Raw genomic sequence first — 20,603 nt, 5'->3', positions numbered from 1 at the left:
AAGCTACGGAAAATAGTATCACGATTTTTAAAGTGGATACCTTCATCCCTTAATGGTAACAATTAAACTATTTAAGTTACATTGTGTACAAATAAAGTACTGTAATTTGTTATGACTAATATGTTATGAAAAATACACATTAAAGCTGTTAAATAGCCAGTATTTGTCATGTGTTTTATTGGGAAAGAATGCCATAAAAACCCCATCAGTAGCGATATTGAAAAAAAAAAGCCAAAAAATTAATGAATTAATGAAAAAAAAAAATCTGGTATCGTCCATAACTAGTTAGCATAAACACAAATTGACCAGTTTAATTGCTACAGCATTAATTTACAATATTTTCCATTATGCATTTAAATTTCTGTTAAATAGAAGTATACAATATACATACAGCAAAGTTCACTCCTTTTTGCACCCTTTTTTCACACACACACACACACACATACACACACGCACACACACACACATCATCTCTTGCAGCGCTGACCCTCATGTTGCATCCAGAGAAGCAGCAAGCTGTGTAATATTCCACTGGCGTTCCTCCACTAGCCCTCCAACACCCGTTGACAACTTATGCAATTATGTTAACATTATTGGACAGATCAAGTCGAGGGTCCCAAGATGTTATAAATAATTAGAAATTCCTCCTTATATCTGGGTAAGAAATCATTATGCTAATTCTCCTCATCTCTTTGGAATTGGGGGTAAATAAAGGTGTGAGTCAAACGTCTGATGAGCTCTGATTGTCTTTCTCCACTCTGTTTTCTCTGTTGTCCCAGACCATAATAATCCTTTTCATTTTCACACATGCCAGGAGGAGGCAATCAGTGCTGCCCAGTGAAGGAGTTAATTCATAGATGATTTTTTGTGCAGTTCTTTCTACAATTAACAATCATTAATCATTTTTCATGAAGTATACTTTTCATTACTTGTAGTACAAAAACCATGTTATTTGAAAAAGATATGACAAAATGAAATGGACACAGGAAACAGCTACAACCGAGAACAAATTTTAAAAGCTGACGCGATGATTGCGGTAATTCGGCATGTAGGTTTACTTTCATATTCATTTCAAGTTATCATCACGGAACGCAGCCAATTGACCTCGTGTGTCCCCGAGGGTACTTTAGCTTGTGTTTTTTTGCCACTCATGCCCCTGCTTCACTTCGTCTTGCTTTGAGGGAACACATGCGAGAACTGCACCTGGTGGTTTACTAAAAGAGCTTGACAGCTTTGATATTACACACTCCACAAACAAACACAAGTAGACAATCTCACACACAGTCATGCCACCATGTACACCTATCCTGTCCAGCTCTCTGTGCGTCTGAGGGAAAGGGAGCTTCTCATAAATCATGATTTGCCAAAGAGCATGCGTTCACCCTTGTAGTCCAGACCAATTTTAAATACTTTGTAGTCACTTTAGTGCGGTCTTGTTTGCATTCACTCTTGTATCTTGTCAGCGGACCAAATAATGCCCTCAAACATATGCTTCAAGTCGTGCCTCAATTGGACAGCTTGTGATGTTTACATTCCCTAACGACCTCACACACCCAAAACAACATGACTTCTTCTGGGTCACATAAACGTGTAGGACCTTTGTTTCCATTGGCAGATTTTTTACCTGCTGTCATTTCAGCTGGGATGTAAAGAAGAGGATATAAATTATATAAAGACGTCAACACGGTTCTCACAAACGTGCTGCAAGGAGACGGCGTTTCTGACGACTTCATTGAACTGTAATGATCAACACGACCCCTTTGTTCAGAAGAGGCAGCTGTGTTTAAGTACTGTATGTAGGCTAACGGGCTTCCCTTTAACTCTTGCTTTTGATGACTTTCACTGAGCTCTACATTGGCTGTTTCTATGCATCGCTTGGTTACGGTTGCATTTGGTGACATCATCATGTCCATTGTTTCGGTTCATTGATGTGGTTGGCGTTCACACTTGCCTTATTCAGGACTCAGCCTGATCGTCGATCCCCCAAAATTAAGGAAGTCAGCAGCGGTGCATGTTTTAAAAAATATTACATACTGATGTTGTGAATCAGCACCGCAACAGGTCTGATCGTTTGCTAAACTTTCAATGTCAATACTCCTCAACTGCGCTACATTATGGAGCGTTATGCTAAATAAGATTTTTACCATTACTAGAGCCCTGTAGACATTAAATAACACCCTTATAGTCACCTTAACACTCCAATTATTATTTTTTTACAACACATTGCTCAACTGTAATGCACAGGCTATGGGGTCGCTGCGGGGACACAAGAGACGGCTGATGCTTTAAACATAGCATGCTACCGAGCTAACTCGTTAGCCTTGAATTTATTTATTCTAAACTTAAGAAAGGGTTTCCAACGGAGTGGGAAAGAAGGACAAAGTCCGAAAGCAGAAACTTACCACTTCCACACAGAATGGGAGAACTTATTTTAACTATGTCATGTTGATGATGTCATTGCTGACTACATGCAATGTTAAGGTAATCTAATCTAATGTCATGGGTCATCAATGTAACATGACACCTAGTGACCAGAATACCACATATAAATTGTCTTTCAATATTTTATTTACTAATAATACTCCATAGTCAACCACAAAAAAAAAATAATAATAATTTTCAAAAAAACATGATAGTGTGAGGGAACAATATTCAAACTGCAATGTAGCGAGGGACGACCGTATATCTGTATAGCTACTTTTGTGTATGTGCATGCATTACGTGAATACCAGACAGCCGTACTTCAATTACGGATGGGCATAATAATACATTCGTCTATTTACAATTCTGTCAATTTTGTGGAACTGATCATTGATTAATCGTGTCTTGAAGCAATGGAGGCAAAATAGAGTGCACTACTTTGCTGCAAACAGCAGAGGTGCTGTTGACTCTGTTTCCACTAGTTCCTTGTCTGGAGAAGTACAACAAGATGTCAGTTATGGGTTACATCCGTGCCCGCCTTCGCAATAGCAGACAGCAACCATCTGCTCGACAAGACTGGCATGGAAACGGGAGGTCAGAACATTCCAGAAGCTATTTGCCCATCCCATTAAAAGATGATTTATTATTATAATGCCCATCCCTTGTTCATCATTCAGTTCATTCAGTCTTTGCATGAGCTTGAACAAAGTGACATACACACACATATAATGAATTGTAGTGATGCAATGGTACAATACTCGGCCCGTCCTGCACAGGACAATACGCCTTTATGGACTGCAGTACTGCAATTCATTTTGCACTGTGCGTGTATGTGTGTGAGCGTGTGCTTGTCTGCGCTGGAGAAAAGCCTGTTTCCCACACGGCACATATGTGCCAGTGAGGGACAGTCTGCCTAAAAGCAGACAAAAAGGGGAGGCATTTGGCATGGAAGCTCAGAGCTAAGCAACAACAGTGGCCTGAGCGGTGTCCCGCTTCTGCTGCCTGGCCTCGTACAAGTCAGTGGAGGTGCCCCGCCTTCAGATTTTACTTCTCAGCTACGTTGCCTGCCTGGCCCACTGCCTCCTGGCCACGAACTCGAGGCAAGGTGCATCTGTTTTTGAACACTTTACTTCTGTAAACGCACAAAGATGAGTCCATGAGATGAACACAGCGTGCTGCCATTGTTCAATACAGATGAGAGCGATTCTGCATACTGTGACTATTAACGCTGCGCTTCAGGTAATAAGGAACTTTTCTCAAAATAAAATAATTATCTGTTCAAATTGTTACTGTTGCACATGCATATTCCTAAAAAGAAACACTGTAAACCAGGGGTGTCCAAAGTGTGGTTCAGGGCACATTTTTGACACAAAGCTTGTTCCTTTTTGGCCAGTGGCTTATTCTAAAAGTAAAACTTGTTATTAATGAGATAGATTATTACCTCATTACACTCATTTGCTTTGTCGTCCTACATTGAATTGGTTTTAGCATCTTTAATGTACACATCAAAGTGGCCGCCCACATCCTTCAATTTTTCTGTATGCTATATCAATATATTTTTTTTTAATTTCAAAATTACCTGCCTACTGTACCAAAGTACATACCGAACCATGACATTAATATTGAGATACGTAGCGAACAGTAAGGATGCCATTTTGTTGCACCACTAAAATATTAGAAATATGGATAAAGAGTCTCACTTCCTGAAATGGAGCATTTTGGCTTACTGTATCTTTGTTCAAAGACCATGCACGGATTTGATCCATTTTCAGAGAGGTTATGGTTTGGTTACCAATAACGTCTCAGAGTGAAGGAAGAAGAAAAAGATTTGCCTCCTTCTTCTCTTGATAAGTATCTGTCTCAATCTATTTTATGGCTTTTCAGGACCTGTGCCAGGACACAGAGGGGAAAGTCAGGTCTTGTAAGTAAATTACAGTAAAATGGCAGGTATTTCTCATCAAAATCTAAACTGACTTTTACAGGCTTACTGTCAAGGTCTATTACTTCATATAAAGGAGGGTCACCGAGTTCAGTTGGTTTTTCAACCAATTTTACACTTGGGTTCAAAATGGGAAGAAAACATGGTTCAATAGGTGATACATGTTTTTGATTGGTAGTGGACATGAGGTGCAGGGAAGGGGTATGATTTGGAGGGCAATGAGAACAGGGGAGCTTCTGGGATGGATTGAGATTCAGGTTGACATTCATTTGGGCTTGGCCAAGACTAATATACTGTAACTATCTCCATGGAGGAGTTGGAGGGGCTTTTTTGGTAGATGAAACGAAAAGGTTACAGGGGACAAAAGGGATGATTTTTTTCTTTTTTAATGAATGGACACTGCAATAGGTACAATCTAACAAGATTCAACAAAAAAGTATTTCAAATATTCTGCCTTTAAGAAGACAATACATTTCAGGCTTGATAGTAAAATAATACGATTACTATGATTTTCCATCTCAGTGCTACTTCTACACCACTGCAAACCACAAACACAGTAGTAAACATATTGTTTAACATGTTAACTCTCTGACAGTGTCAACTCGAGCTAAAAGATAACTATCTTTGCGCATTCTTGTGAGAATGCGCAGGTGTACCTACTGAAATGTCTTTTTTTAATTCACTTCAAATCTGTCCGCTACCACCCCTTCATCCACCAAAAAAAGCTTCATGAACATTTCAATTTTTTAATAGGGATCTCCCGATCCAATAAAACACTATCGGATAGTATTGGGCCGCATCTAGAATCTGTGATATTGCCACTCCGATATAAGTAGTCCATTCCAGACTCCAGCACTTCTATCCCACATCAGCAGCACTTCTATTCATCATGCAGAACCAACGTGCTCACAACTGCTTGTGCTAGCTTGAGCTAGCGTGTTTAGCAAGAAGTAGGAGTGATGTCAGCCGTGGGGCTGTGTTTTTCGTTAAAGTCCGAAAAAGACGTTGCATCAGAGTGCAGGACTTGTAAAGTTTAATACGACCAATCTCATCACGCTTTTGAAGAAGGACTTTCCTAACAACACGACTTCCTGAAACATCCACCACTGTTAGAAACATTTGCAAAGTGTGCGATACTTCCATGGGACGAAAAAGTCATTGGCTGTAAAAGAGAAGAGCCAGCCCCTGTCGGTGGTCAGTCATGTTTAAACGCTTGAGCACGTCGGGTCTTGCTACATTCTGCCTATTGTCGATAAAACTATACACCACATGCATTAATAAGTAAATGGGTCAGTTTGTATCATACCTACTGTTGCTATTATTCTCTGTTTGAGTAATATCACTTGATCAAGCCCTTTGTAACATTCCACGCTACTAATACATTTTTTACAAAGTATGTATGATCCGTGTTGATAGCACATCAGTATTGGTATTGGACAATATTCAAGGTCGCAATATCAAAATCTGATCAAAAGTGAAAAAGTGGTATTGGAAAACCACTATTTTTTAACCTCATTATACTGTGCAGGTGAGTCTATGGTCTTGATCAGTAAGTGTGTTATGAAAATGTCAGAAATGGAAAATTTACATTCCCAAATAAGATTTTACTTTAGGAAGCCGAGCAATGCACACAAGGTGAGCTCAAGGTGATTAAAAAAGCTGTCAGGATGGTAGTTAAGATTAACTTAGCATGCTATTTGCCCTAAGTGCTATAGAACAATGTGATAAAGGGCTAGAAAAGACAGGTCCTTTGTTTTCTTCTCATTAGCGAGGGCCGTCTCACACTACAACCTTGACTGCCTCGTTATTCCTTTAATTAATCAGTTCTCATCAACCCCGCCCTCTCATTCTTCCAAAGGCTCTACATCATGCTATTTAATGCTTCCATTTTCCTCCAGCTACACTGCATGTGTTTCTTTTATCATTTTGGTGGGCTTTCACTACCCCCAAAAAGTCGCTGCATTCTCTGCTTGGGACCCACGTCTGATTATTATGCCATTAAGCCTCCCTCCTCTCATCTGAAAGAGCAGCAGAGTCCCTCTTCAATCTAAAGAAGTCCAGGGTTTTCTTCCCCTCCTTTCCCTGAAATTACCCGGCGACGCGTGCCTGAGTTTCTAATTGGCATGCCCGTCCCTGGAGACGGCCCCCTCCCTTCTTCCTAATGAAAAGCCTCGGCCTTAATTACACTTTCCAAACGCTGATTGTTATTGACAAAACTCCTGTGGCTCGGACAAACGACGGCAGATTAGCTCCATTACAGGCAGCCCTCCAAGAAGGGAAAGAGAGGGGCTTCAAATCGACAATGCAAAGTGAGGGAGAGTGGGGTTGGGGGTAGGAGCTTTCAATTTCTTCCTCCATGTACCTTCCTCTTAATTGTTTAGGCCCGTGCTTCGCTTAAGACGTCTCTTTCTTCTCTTGATGCCTCTTTTCTGTTCCATTGTGTTATCGCCGGTGTACTTTAAGTGAGGGGACAAAAGCCCAGCTATGTTACTTGGGAGAAAATGTTCATCTTTTGTCAATAAGACAGGATTGCTGATGGCAGCAATGGTAAACATGAGGATTTGGCCTAATGCTTTTGTTTGCCTGCAAAAGGTACATAGACTGTCTAAAGCTGATAGGGATGCAAGGTCCAAAATCAACACCACCCATCAAGACCGGGCAGCCTGCTCATACAGTAATGCATGCCTCTCTATGCGAGTGAACATTTGCTGGGAGCAATACGTCACATTCATTTACCTTTAACATAACAATTTTTCAATTGTCTACTGTGCTTATCAATTTTCTTTCACCTAGTTTTTCAACTGCATGTATTCTGCTCTAAAGCCAGCTAGGTTTGAACCTGGACCGCTGTGCTCTGTGCAGGTTTTTTTTCCAGGCTGTAAAATATCTCCGTCTTCATGATTAATCTGGAACAGAGTGCACGGTTTCACAGTGGGGGGGGGCCTTTCATTGCCTCTCTAATGAGAAGCTGTGATACATCATGCCTTGCAGATAGCCAGTCGGTCGCACCCTGGTCCCCAGGCACACACACACACGCACGCACACACACACGCACGCACGCACACACAGAGGCTAAGAATAATAAAGCATGTGCTAGGAAGCATCTGGGCAAAGGGCTTGTTTGCTCCACCAAATCTGACATCTAAGTGAGGATGTCATGTCGACAATACACCACCAACCATGACAGATGATGTCATCACACTGTCACCACCCATGGCCCATGGAAAAAAGATTTGTTGGTTTCCCTGATTTGGGTTTGTACACACATTGGAAACTGGTATTGGAATTGAACACTGTGTATCTGTGTGTAAATGTTTTCATGGACTTCAATATTCTGACATTATCCAAATGAAGGCAATGAGGGTTAATTACCCAACATGTTATTCAAGTTTTGATTGGCTACCACAACTGTCTGGTTCTTGTTCTTCTGTTTTGGTGTTTAAGGGTGACCTTGCAAGCAAAGTGTCTCCATACTCAAATACCAACTGCAACCTGTAAACACAACTATAAATGGACTACTCTAATACTCTATCGTAAGGGTATTCTTGAAGTGCATCAGTGTTCTAAGAGTTGATATTTTTACACAATGACTCTTGAAAATTAATATATTTCATTGTTGTAATATCAGAGGTGCATTGTTTAGAGAGGTGTGTTTCTTGTGGCAAAACATGGGTGAAATAACCTCCATTCATGTGTTCAAGGTTTTGTTGGGGGAAGGGGAGACGAGAAAAATACCTTGTATTGTCCTTTTAAAAAAGGCTTTGCAGGCCTCACAAGAGGCCACACCATAGTGATACCCCGAGGCTATATCTCCACAGACCAGGCACAGCCTCTTGGGGAGGGAGTTCAACATGTATTCGCACTTTATGGACGAGTCCTCCATGATAGTGCTGGAGCAGTCGTCATAGCGCTTGCGGCAGGTGCCGGCTCCTAGCCCGCCAGGGGTGAACATAGGTGGAGAGTCCAGGCCGTTGGAGTGGCTGTTCATGGTGCTCACATAGCCGCCGCTAGCATCTGAGTTGCCGCTGGGACTGTGGTGGCTGACCGTGTCGATGACCGAAGATGGACTGGATGGCTCTGTTTTGATGTAGGACCCACAGCTGGAGGGTAGGTGCCGGTCATCAGCGGCCATTCTATTCAGCAGCCTGTGGTAAGTATGGAGAGAGGAAAAGAGGAGGGATAGGGAGGAAGAGTAGCGATAGATGATTAGCCAATGTTTTATGTAAACATCTGGATTATGTTGCATTTTACTGCCATTACAAAATGTATTTACTCTACATTATATGTGATATATATGTCACTAAAAAATACACTCACTTCTTTTGAAAAGGCAATACTTTATATGCAGCTAATGTCACTTTCACAATGAAAGAAACAGTGACAGTGAAGAAATACATTTACAGACACACACCCACACCCACACCCACACACACACACACACACACTGAAATAGTGGGGGGATCTGCATACAGACGAAAGCCGAGTGGTGCTTGGATTGTCTCCTTCAGTCAGCAGTGAACCAAAAAGAAAACATGATGGCAAGATATCACCTTTTCCTCTGTCTATATAATAACTATATTTTGGGACACATGCAGCCCAGTGCAGTAGTGTGTGCAGGACAAAGTGCAGCATTTTGGCTGTAGACGTAGAATGTTCTGTAAAACCTGCCTTGCCAACAGCAATTCCGGTCCTGTGCTGTGACCTTTAGCAGTGAATGAAAAGAAAAACACAAAACAACTTAGCTCAACTATTTCTTCTGTCAGCAAATGGAGTAAACTGAAAAGGTACACCGCGGTACATGTGGATAACTCAATGTATTGTGGCTAATGGGAAGACTTAGTGACCTGTTAAGGTGAAGGCAAGGGCACACAGTTGGATGCAGACACACCCCTTTGCATTAGGTACCACACAGGGGGTGAAAGGTCTCTAACACTTGCCTGCATTAACAAAATTGAGAGTTGCATGTATTATGCAAAATTTGAATACACAGGCTCCAAAAAGGCAGCAATGCAGCCAAAGTTGGGCCTTTAACACAGAAGGCCATTAGCATATTGCCAACTAATGGTAATGTTTACATATATGACATGTCAGACTACCAGACTCTAGCTGCCTGTTTGGGTGATAGTTGTCAGTCTGCGAGTGCTTCTTGCTGAGTCTAGGAGAAAACCTCTGCTATGTCTCCTTTCAGTTGGCCAAACTGCCTCTCCTCTCTGAGGATGATTTAATTGCGAGGGTGGGTGACAGAGGAGTTCAGGCCCAGGGGTCAGTGGGTCAACCTTATTTTCTCACCCTGGCTTCCTGGGCCCGTGGAGATGGGGGTCAGTGTGTCAAATTAAATCTCATTCCCGGGTTTCTCTCCCTGCTGTCATGTATATTCATTGGAACTCCAGGTGCCTACCACTTCTGGAAATTCAAAAAAAGGTTAACTGCTAAAATAAATAATAAAAAATGCCCCCTGTTAAAGCCATTGACCTTGTGGAATGAGCTCTTCAGCTAAGCACAACTACATATTTTCTTGTAATATCAAGCCTAAACTAGCAGGTTTAAAATATTAGGTCTTTTAACTCAGATTGAAAATATGCAAAGTTTATGACTATTGGTGTAATTAAGGAAGGTTATTCAGATTTGCAGTTTGAAACATAGTCTATTTGTGCTCTTAAATGTCCTTCGAGACAGAAATTGAAAAAGTGAATCACTTTCATGTCTTTCTAAAATAGAACTTACTGCTCTTATAATAAATGCAGATTGCATATGCGTAAATTAATGCATGGCTCTGTGTTCATCTGCTTTATGTTCTCTGTTTCAGATGGATATGTGCACCTGTGTGATAGGGCACCTGCACTTGGCTTATTAAAGGCTATATATTAAAACGCAGGCGCGCAAGATGGCTCCATTTAGCTTTTATTTCACAAATTCAGAGTAAGCCTAACCCTGGTTCAAAGGCCAGCTTCAGGGTGACACTTAGCATAATTGCATAAGTGTCTTAACTGTTTCCCCTCCAGCTCTATGTGGTCATTTATTATAAATGTGCTGGCGAGAATCCCCTTAACTCATTCTGCTATGACACATTATACCACTGCTATGCTTATGTTTTTAACAAGTCTGCATATATTGATTAATGATACCGAAGGAATACTAACCCCTTGAATCTGCGGTATTAATAAGTCTACCAAAAAACATCTATAAATATTCGCGATCTGGAACGGGACTATTCCAATTTAATTGAAAGAATACCATTATATGACAAAATGATTAATGAACATAAAATAGTGTGATAGAGTCGCAATAGTCCCGATAAATATTTTAATATGTTGGACAGGTGTTAATTAGTGTGTGTGCTACAGAACATTCCTACACGGTGGTGTAAAACCTACAATTGTGTTTTACTTGCTTATTCAAGATAAGTGCATTCAATATTCAGTTGACTTTCTGCCCAAAGAAACAGTGCCCTTCTTACATACTGTACATATTTGCTTTTTCTCAATGTCTTTCCTCTGTTCCTCCTTCTTTTGTTCCCTTTGTATAAATCAAAATTCATGCAGAGTAGAAGGATATTGGTCCACAAATGCACACCACGCAGTTTGGTATTAATCTGATTCAACCTGGTCTTTCTAACAGATCCCTAATATCATTCCCCTGGTGCTGCTGTGACCAGGATTAGTTGGTCTAATGATCTGGCAGCTCATCTCACATACTCACTGTTCCTCAACATCTGAGAAGTAAAGAACACTCTTGCCCCCACATCTCAACACTTCCTTTGCCTGTCGGCAAAAAATGTTATAACGACGTCTTCAGATTGCAGAACATCTGGGATCGAATTGAGCCAATTTGTAAGTATTTATGTGAAGAGCTTCTTGTGCACTTCAACAGGATCTGACATTCTTCACTGTAACCTAGGCTTCATGTGTAAAACATGCACTGCGAGCGAAGCAGCACTGAAGGCTCAGCTCATAGAATGAGTTACATTCTTGATGTCCTTTTTACGCACAAGGCCACTTTATGCCAAAAACACATTTACTAACATCATCCCAAGGTGTCAGGTCCCTGCTACCTCAGACTGAGTAGGGCTGGGCAGTGGTAGTGGGAGTTGACACCTGCAGGCAGGGAATGGTGATATCAGATGCCCCAGTAGGGGCAGATCTGTCTGGAAGGCCCCAAGCGATGTGGCCTGATAAGCCACTGGCCCTGGAGTCAGTGCAGGTAGGACAAACTCAATTAGCTCCTGACAAACCTCCTCACAGCCCAGCCTCTGCAGCACAACCTGAGCCCACTGGCAGCTGCCAAGCTGACCTCTCCTCCAGGGGCCACTGCCATCTTTTACCGCTTCAACACACAGCCAGAGACTCATTTGAAAAAAAAGCAATGATGGGAGGAGGGTGCTGAAAAACCTTCTGACCAAAAAAAAGAAGTTTGCAGGGTGTGTTCACATGGGGGTAAACAAACAAGGAAAAGTACTTGGTAAAGACTATATTATACTCTGCAATCAGCCTATAAATGAAAACGTCCTCTCCAACTGACTGATTCTACGTTAATGACCATCAGGTTAATATGAGGTAATTGCACTCTTGGGACAGGCACTTTTTGCCATTGTTTGTTGATCTAAATGTTTGTTTTTTCTGTAGAAAAATATGAAAGATGGAAACATTGAGAAAAGGAGGTGTGGTCTGCTGTGGTTTGGTTGGAGGCAAGCTTAGCACTCCTTGGGAAAACATTTGAATCTATGATAGGAAGGCATTATGATAGTTACCATTAGTAGCGAAACTTAGCTAAACTAGCTAAACAAAACAAACTGCTATCATTAGCTGACAACAAACATAACTAGTGCACCGTCGACGTACTGAAAGCATTAAGAGGCAGGATAGAATGCTAGACAGCTGGAGGAAGCTGGGCGTATTCATCAATATGACAGACAAGTTGACAGCTATTTTCCTAATGCAAATCCATGCTGTAAAAAGGAAGTTGAGAAGACGCAAAAACAGGAAAAGACTAAAAAAAAGTAATTGATATGTGACTAGAGTGTTTGTGGTGCCAAAGGAGATTGATGGGCTTCAGTCAATAGTCTTTAGGCTGGGCGCGAGTGCCTGGTTCCCATTGAGGGACCATGCACTCTGAGGTCTGTACAATTAAGTCTCTCAGTCTCCAGCATAGGATTATATTTAGCTGCTCCACAGCAGCGCTGATATCTTCTTTATAAAGCAATGAGCTCACTCCACTATGACAACATGAGCCCCACGCTCCAGCGGCACCATATGATAGCCCAGATCAAGAAGTACTGTAGATCACATCTATTGATCCCCCACCATCCCCCCACCTCCCGCTCTTTCCTGTTGGAGAGAAGCTGCTGGCAGGAAGGAGAAGGCCTCTTGTGATATAGGCACTACTGTTTGTCTGACGTAAACCGTCTGGGTCGCACAGGGCAGATCTAGTTCTTATAAGGGGCTGAGTTCACGATGTTGGTGGAAGCAAATGCCTTGTAATAGAGATATTGTCAGCGGTGGAGGTAAGAGAGGTCCTGGAGACCGACTAAACTTATTTTGCTGAGCAAAACAGACATTATTTCAGAGTAAAACATACACTTCATTACCCAGTGAGCAAGTTTCCTGCATCACTGAATAGCTCATCATACTCTGTGCAAAACGTGTAATTGTGTCTTTTCATTTCAACAAAAGTTTCCATTACATGTGTTCTGTCACATTTGATCCACATGAACAATTACAATGGCCCACAAAGTATAAATATAAAAAGGAATTATCTGTCTGCTTTTTGACAGGTACCGCAGAAAAGTTTTGAACTGTCAGTATATTGTAAATGTATTCAAAATCTTCTTCACAACAAGTAAAATTGAAAGATTTCTTATTAACTGGAAAATAGTGTAACTTCTAATACAGGCAATGTGTGTGTGTGTGTGTGTGCGTGCGTGTTTATTTATGTGTATGACAGGTTCAATCGAATGCACGGGGGAAGAAATATAATATAAGTAGTAAATCTGTTCAAATTAAACCATTTAAGATTAGAATAGAAAAAGAAAAAGTGGTCCATCAAAAGAAAAAATACACAGGAAAACATAAACTTGTCTGGATGCGTGTCTTGTGTATAAACTCAGAAGAAAGCAAGACATTCAAAATGTTGTTGTTCTGTGAGAAATATAAGAGGTATTCCTGAATGTGCACATGCATGCAGACAGAAAGAAATATTATTATCAAGGGTTAAGGCTATTTAACACAGTCCAGTGTAAATCACAGGTTTAGACACAGTGACTGTGCGTACGGGGGGCCAGAGGCATAGCACCATGCATGAAATTACTTCATTAATCTTCCTCTGATAGGCTGTTCTTGTTTAGGAGGGAACCCTCCCTGCTCGAAACAAAGAGCCTGTCCTTCCTCCACCATAAATTATCATTCCCATCAAAAGACGAGCCAAATACAGACAACACATACACAAAATTATCAGGCCAAAACAAGCAGCTTTATCCATTTTCCAGGAAATTGTACACAATTATATATATATTTTTGTATAAGTTCACAGTCAGCGTGGTCATCAGGAAGCATACTATAGCATACTTATTATGTCGAAAAATGACAGTAGCACCAAGTCACACAATGCAAATTATGGCTAAATAAATCGATGATGCTTAAAAAGACCATTGCTATGACGATGTTTGCAGCTATGGCAGAAATCGTCATAGCAATGGCCTCTAGCTTTTTACAAGCTCATCTTCACCAGCTGCCACATATTTCCCATAAATAGTGCTGGTAATAAAAAGGCGGGTGGACCTTACTGATTTATACAGTGGGGTCCGCCACCACACCATTCAGGAATAATTAAACTTTGGGGGATATTTCATGAATTAATGCGTCTCCTTCAGGGGACAATCTAAACATACATTTCAGCGCACGCTACGTCTGGTGTCTGTGGACAAGCAGTCAGGAGGGGGGGGCTCTGCCTCCGAGGGGCAGGTTCAACAACCAGCCACTCAATGTAACTATTTGATTGCACTTAGCGCTGTTACAGTGCTCTCCTAAGGAGGTGTTTGAACGCCAGCATGCTTTGTGACTTGCATCCAAATAGGTTGGAAAGTTTGAATGCAACGTGTGAAAATGATTTATAAAACAGAAATGAGACACTGCGATTATTTGCCTGATTTTTATATCATACATGCTCAATGCACCAGTCGGTTGTATTTTATTTATTTCAACGTTTCCTGATGCCATGCCAAACTATTAATCCTAACCCTTGACACTGTGAGTTTACAGTATGTACACACTGGCCTGTTACTTGCTCACAGCCTTCCAAACATCGATGTGAAGAAGTGCTTTGTGTAAAAGTTGTAACGGGTGCAAGGCTGGTCCGGCCCACACAGAGAAGACTTGGTGAAGCTGTCAGTGGGAATGGGAGCTGCTGCTGTGACAGGCAGTTTCAATATTGATTTCATAAATAAACAAAGCTAACCATCGATCCTAATGTTATTTTGCATTTCAATTAATGCTCAGAAACATAACCTTCAAACAACTGGCTGCTCAATACCAATAGCCTTCACTGATAAACACCCATATCGTTATATCATATGATATCACGCACTTATATTACTTTGTCAACCAAGTGGAACAGAATGTGCAGGCTAAGTTTTACAAACATACTCTCGACCAATTTTGTTGGTCTTTATTAACAGCTGTTTCTTGAGTTATTTTGGGAACTTGTATGAACTGCATGTGTGTTTGTGTGTGCAAAAATGTGTCTGTAAATTAAGAGGAACCCTTCAATGTTGGAGCAACAGGAAGAAGTGCTGACGCGCTGTGTCAGTGATAGCACTCGGCTGCCACAAGGGCATAAGAGCCCACGTAGGCTAGCATTATCCTTCTAGACTAATGGAGCTAGTTATTTTTAAACAGATTCTCACACTGCAGCGGAGGTGTCCAAGGTTACCATGAATGAGAAATCAGGTGGGGCACATGTGATGACACTAGGTGGTACCTACTGTAAGCTAGTAGTACGGTCCCCAGTTTCTGAAAGGTTTACAACGTTCTGTGTTTCAACGTTTCGTGGTTACGAATGTGCTCTCATAAATTAATTAAAAACTTAATTTTGGTTAGTAAACACGAGACTTGCTCAGGAACTACTTTCAGCATGTGCCAGCGGGAAAATACACGCCACACACAAGACAAGAATACAGTATGTGCTTGCGAAGTCACACTAAGAAAGAACTGTTCGACTTCATTATGACTCCCAAGAGGCACTGCGTCAAAGAAAAGGCACATCATAAAAAGCTCAGAGGCTCAGAATCTCATCAATATTAGCCGCTCTTTTTGTCGCAAACAACTCTAGTGACCATCATAAAGGATAAGGATTATTGAATGCTAATGAATCCAAGAGGGGTCATGGATTCCGTGCGCTGTTACAAGGAGATCTGGGAGAAGAAGAAGAGTTTATCTTTCCAGACTAGCCTCAGACAATATTTTAAGAACGTAGGAAGGCCTGCAGGACAACCACAGGGATCAAAGTAAGAAGTTGTTCTCTTTTGATTACTGTTTCATCTAATTCTTCAATCTAAATTTTGGATTTAATCTTTGTATTACTGTATTTTAGATGTACTTTATGTGTTTGATGTACAGTGTAAGTAACAGTGTACCGTGTAAGTAGGAGGGACTGTATGCAACTCGCTCCAAAAAATGTCTACATTTTTGACAACTACAAATTAAACTGCATAAAAATTGACATAAATTTTCGTTCACCCCAATGAAATAACTGGTATCCATTCTTGTCACTCAAAAAAGCAAAAGCAGTCTTAGAGAGGCGATCAACAATTTGCAGTCATGTTGTTGTTGTGATAGGATATACGTTTACTGATACCTAACGTGAGTAGTTAAACTCAGTATCATTACCTGACAAACGTAAGTAGTGCGCATGCGTGCATTACGTCAGCATAGCATATGTAGTAAGAGCAGGAAGAGGATATTATGGTTACAGTGCGTTCAAATGTTGGCGCCCTCTAGGCAGCTGGAGAAACCTGCTGCATACAGACCCTTTAATTCAGGTACAGCATAATTTAATTCTGACTTACACTAAAACTCGACTTACATCACAGTCTAGGAATGGAACTCGTTCATAACCCGTGGAACACGTGTATAAAGGCCAATCATGACGCATGGGCACCTTGAAACAACAACAGTCAAAATCTTCAAATATTGCCTAAAAATTAAAACAAAAGTAAACATTTCTGAAGAGCTCCCATTAACATTGTGTTTGCGAAAGATTTTAATTCAGTTTGAACAAAGGTTTAGTGTTTAAATAAGTTGTCTACGAAGACAAAATGTATGCTAGTTGAAATGCACTTCTCTAGGAAGGGGTTGCTTTAACAAATGGGTTGCAGTTGCAGTCCCTTAAGATCAAGCCTATACTTGGCATGTATGAAGTGGAATATCTATGGCGCTATAGAATATCGAGCATCTAAGAAGTGTTAATATACTCTGCATTCCCATTTGGCCAGGGGACTCGCACGCCTCTCCCCTCATTCAGCTCAATTTGAGTGACACATTTACAGTGAAAGTAATGATACTAGATACCAGAAATGAGAAGGCTCCAGCGTGGCCAGTGGACTCAGGAATCTCTCTAATGAATTGGACAACAAAGCCCTGTTGGTACAAGGAAGAAGTATTTAGAACGGGGTGACAGACTGAATTTATAGACATCACAGACGGCACAACGCCTCCTGAATGCAGGCGGCATGGGAAAAGACGGGCCAGTCAGCTGGAGCGGCAACTTCAGAGGCCACAGAGGCTTGCGGCTCCTAGCGGGGTGGCCATTCTCAGCCGGGAGTCTCTTTTGGTAATGTATTCTGAAACCAAATTATCGTAAGCTGATCCCATCTGGATAGTGTCTGTGCACGGCTGCTTTGGTTACCCACGATTGCCTCTACCCTGCGATAGCATCTCCATGAAGACAGCAAAAATCTGATTAGGCCAACAACAATGAAACACTTGGTCAAAGAGCAAAGAGCTTTTAACTTAAGATACACTAATGCAATTCCTTCGCCTTGTTTTCTGAAACCTAATAGGAATCAAGCGGATGGACTCCTGCATGGGTGTTTGCAGGCTTTAATGCAGCAAGCTGGGAATAATGTCAAATAAATTGGAATCTAATCCATCATTGTGTGCTAACTTCTGTCTGCTTCTCTAAAGAAATACATAAAAAAGTCTAAATTCATGAGGGGGAAATGGATAGCGAAATTAACAGTTTAAAGCAGTGGCAATGATGAGATACCGGAAAGCCAGAGTAGTGATGGAACATTTTAGGACAGAATAAAGCCACATCCTGACCGGCTGACACTAAGTTGCATGTGTTGAGCAGCACTACCTGGTAATAAAAATGAGCAGAAACAGTAAATACTTTGTCTTATTTGCAAGAAAACAAATAACAATTCTTAGCCCACTTATTTCTGGCAAATAAATCACATTGAAAAAATAAATAATGTAGTCAATGCAACTTATACCATGTTGTCAATAATTTAACTATGCAAACATTTTTTTAAAAACAGCAAAAAAACACTGCATTGAAAAAGTGTTTCTTTACTCTGAAGACAGTTCAGGCAGCTGCAACGTCCTCAGGTCAATTTATAGAGTGATACTAAAGTGATTTTATAATGTTACTGTGTTAATTACATGGAGACCATACATCCCACTAATCCTCTCATCCAGCCTAAAGTGTGTGCATGTGTATTTGTGAGTGTGTGTGAGATTCAAAAATACCACTGAATGTTTCATAGAAAGGGGCCTGCTTCTGAACTAAAATGAATCACAACCTCAAACCAAACCAAAAAGCACTCGATGTAAATTATGTAAGTCTTTTAGGGTACCAATGACATGCGGTAAAAGGATTTTTTTTTTGTTGCCTGGTTATTGAGGGAAAAGAAATCCCACCGAATAGTTTACTGCACAGATTTGTAAATATTTCTATAGTAGATTACACCTGTTCATAATTCAATTTATATAAACTATAATATAATGTAAATGCAGTTATAAATATGACATTGAAATTTTAATTATATAAAAAATATTCACGTGAGCGCATACATTACTAGATACTGTATACTGAAATATAGGCACGTTAAAGAAAAACACTAAACTGCGAATATTAATATAATACTGAAAAGTTCAATGAGCAAATATGGAACTGCTTCAATTCACATTGAAAAGACGTTTTTTTGTTATGTTTTTGTCTGTTTTAAAATAGTATCAGTGAAAAGTTGAGCTCAATGAAAGTGAAAAACGCTGTCTATAAATTATTCTCAATTTATATGTAAAAAAGTGAAATGTAATGTTCCTGCTGCTGTGTTCAATGTTAAAAAAAATATTACTAGACAAGAGATTGGATGCTTCAGACTCATAATATTAGAAAATGACATATAAGGTTCAGTAAACAATTCACTAAACACATGAACCCTTTGGACATGAACATATATCTGCTTAAAAGTAATAACAATTGCAGGCATTTCTGATTTAAGTTCCACCTGGTGTGTTGCAGACATAATATAATGTGTGTGATTTTTATTATACCTGAAAACTGAACATGTAAAATGTTTCTTAAAGGAAAGATTATTGCACATATTTCTAATATAGTCGTATGACTGCACTGACAACTTTTTAATTGCAGTGATTAATAAAAGCAAAACATGGGTTTAATAAGGAAACAGCTGTTCCTCATTTGCTTATTTTTACTATCCTGCCAGGGTTTGATTCTTTCCAAATGTATAAATTATAAAAATAAAACACTCCCCTTAATTATGGCAGCAATATATAATACTCAATGATAACTCATTTCATTTGAATTGGCAGACCATTTGTGCGAGTTTAAAAATAAAGTACAGTATAAATTGAAACTTTAATTTCTGAATTCGAACATAAATGATGTTTAATTAACTGAGGTGTTAAGCAAATATAATTTTTTTCAGATGTCTGACTTGTCTTTTGTATAAAAAGTATGCATTTAGTCTAACTTTTGGACATTTCAAACACCTTTGTAAAAGTCTTTACCAAAACCAACATCCTACTTGTTTTCTATAATGTGTGTAACATTCAAACTGTGCAATTAAGTTGGATTCAATTACATTTCTAAAAATAAAGAATTGTTGCATTTAATATATATATATATATATATATACATTTTTTTTTCAAAATTGGAAGATGCAATGATGTCAAATCAGGTAAGGCAGAGGGCTTAGCTGAGGTGTCAGCTGGTTTCGCTGCCGCTACTGGGACCCAGAGCACACAGCCACTGGGTCTTTTCATTCATCTTGTCCTGGATTCCCAGATTTCACTACACAATTTACACACCTCACTTCTTTATACATTTGCATTTATCCCAGTAGTGGAGTATTTTTCCCACACGTCCGAGGCAACCATGTATATAAACTCATCAGCCATCATCTTTGGAAGTAACTGGACAGGTATGACGGCTTTACTTATGATAAACAACGTAAGTTGAGCTGGATAAACTTAATTGATTGTCCACACTCTGAATGAACTCTGGAAAGCCCAAGATAAGCGATGTTCTCACACAATGAATCTACATGCAAAGAGTTTCTCCTGCCCTGTTGCTTTGAACAGCATCAACTAAATCCTGTATTGTGCAAAATGTAAATAAGACCAAACTAGGAAATGTGCTTCACTCCTAAACAGGAAAAGTTCATGTGAACTGGCAGAAAAGAAAGAACCCGGTTTGAAATGCAGACACAATGCAAAGCAAAAAGTAAAAGAGTAATCAAAGGCAAAAAGAAGATTGCAAAGAGGAGTTAAAATGAAAAGTGAAAGAAGTGAAGGAAGAAAAAGAGCACCTACTGGTTATGATAGCTGAGAGGGTCTGGAAGACAAAGTTCTGAAATGTCCATCAGTCCAGTTTTAGCATTCCAGGAATGAGAGGAAGAAGAAAGAGGAACCAATTGAGACCGGCTTCTTCCCCCAAATGACAGCAGAGCACCCTCAGAGACGTTGCTGCTGAAAACCCCCTCTACTAGCGCTTCCCCCAGCCTGCACAGGTATGTTGGACTCTGATGGACTGAGTGGCTGCGCGTGTGTGTGAGGGAACATGTGTGTTGTGTATGTGTTTATGTATAGATGTGTGGAAAGAAGAGTGTGTCTCTTAGTGTATGAGAGTGCATGTGAGTGTATGACAGAGAGGGAGGGGGGGCAGAGAAGGGGAGGGACAGACAGAGAGGCAAAAGGGGGAGAGAGAGAGAGTGAGAGAGGAGGGA

General features: G+C 40.3%; 1 protein-coding gene across 5 annotated transcripts in view; it reads right to left on the bottom strand.

Moving 5' to 3' along the window:
• esrrb (estrogen-related receptor beta) overlaps positions 1-20,603 on the bottom strand; it is a 47,813-nt gene that overhangs the window by 24,286 nt on the left and 2,924 nt on the right. For 2 of the 5 annotated variants that reach the window (XM_054797042.1, XM_054797043.1), the window contains exons 1-3: positions 20,191-20,557; positions 16,921-16,989; positions 8,096-8,505 (exon numbers count right to left, since the gene is read on the bottom strand). In XM_054797042.1, the coding sequence (XP_054653017.1) occupies positions 8,096-8,505; positions 16,921-16,989; positions 20,191-20,240 (529 nt within the window). In that variant the 5' untranslated portion in view covers positions 20,241-20,557. Of the gene's footprint in view, positions 1-8,095; positions 8,506-16,920; positions 16,990-20,190; positions 20,558-20,603 lie in introns of those variants that run through there. The other 3 variants (XM_054797047.1, XM_054797045.1, XM_054797046.1) reach the window with 3 other exon arrangements.

Source organism: Dunckerocampus dactyliophorus, chromosome 13, assembly GCF_027744805.1.
Source record: "Dunckerocampus dactyliophorus isolate RoL2022-P2 chromosome 13, RoL_Ddac_1.1, whole genome shotgun sequence".
Taxonomy (NCBI): domain Eukaryota; kingdom Metazoa; phylum Chordata; class Actinopteri; order Syngnathiformes; family Syngnathidae; genus Dunckerocampus; species Dunckerocampus dactyliophorus.
The sequence above is the reverse complement of the archived record's forward strand: the minus strand, read 5'-3'. Positions and strand labels throughout refer to the sequence as shown.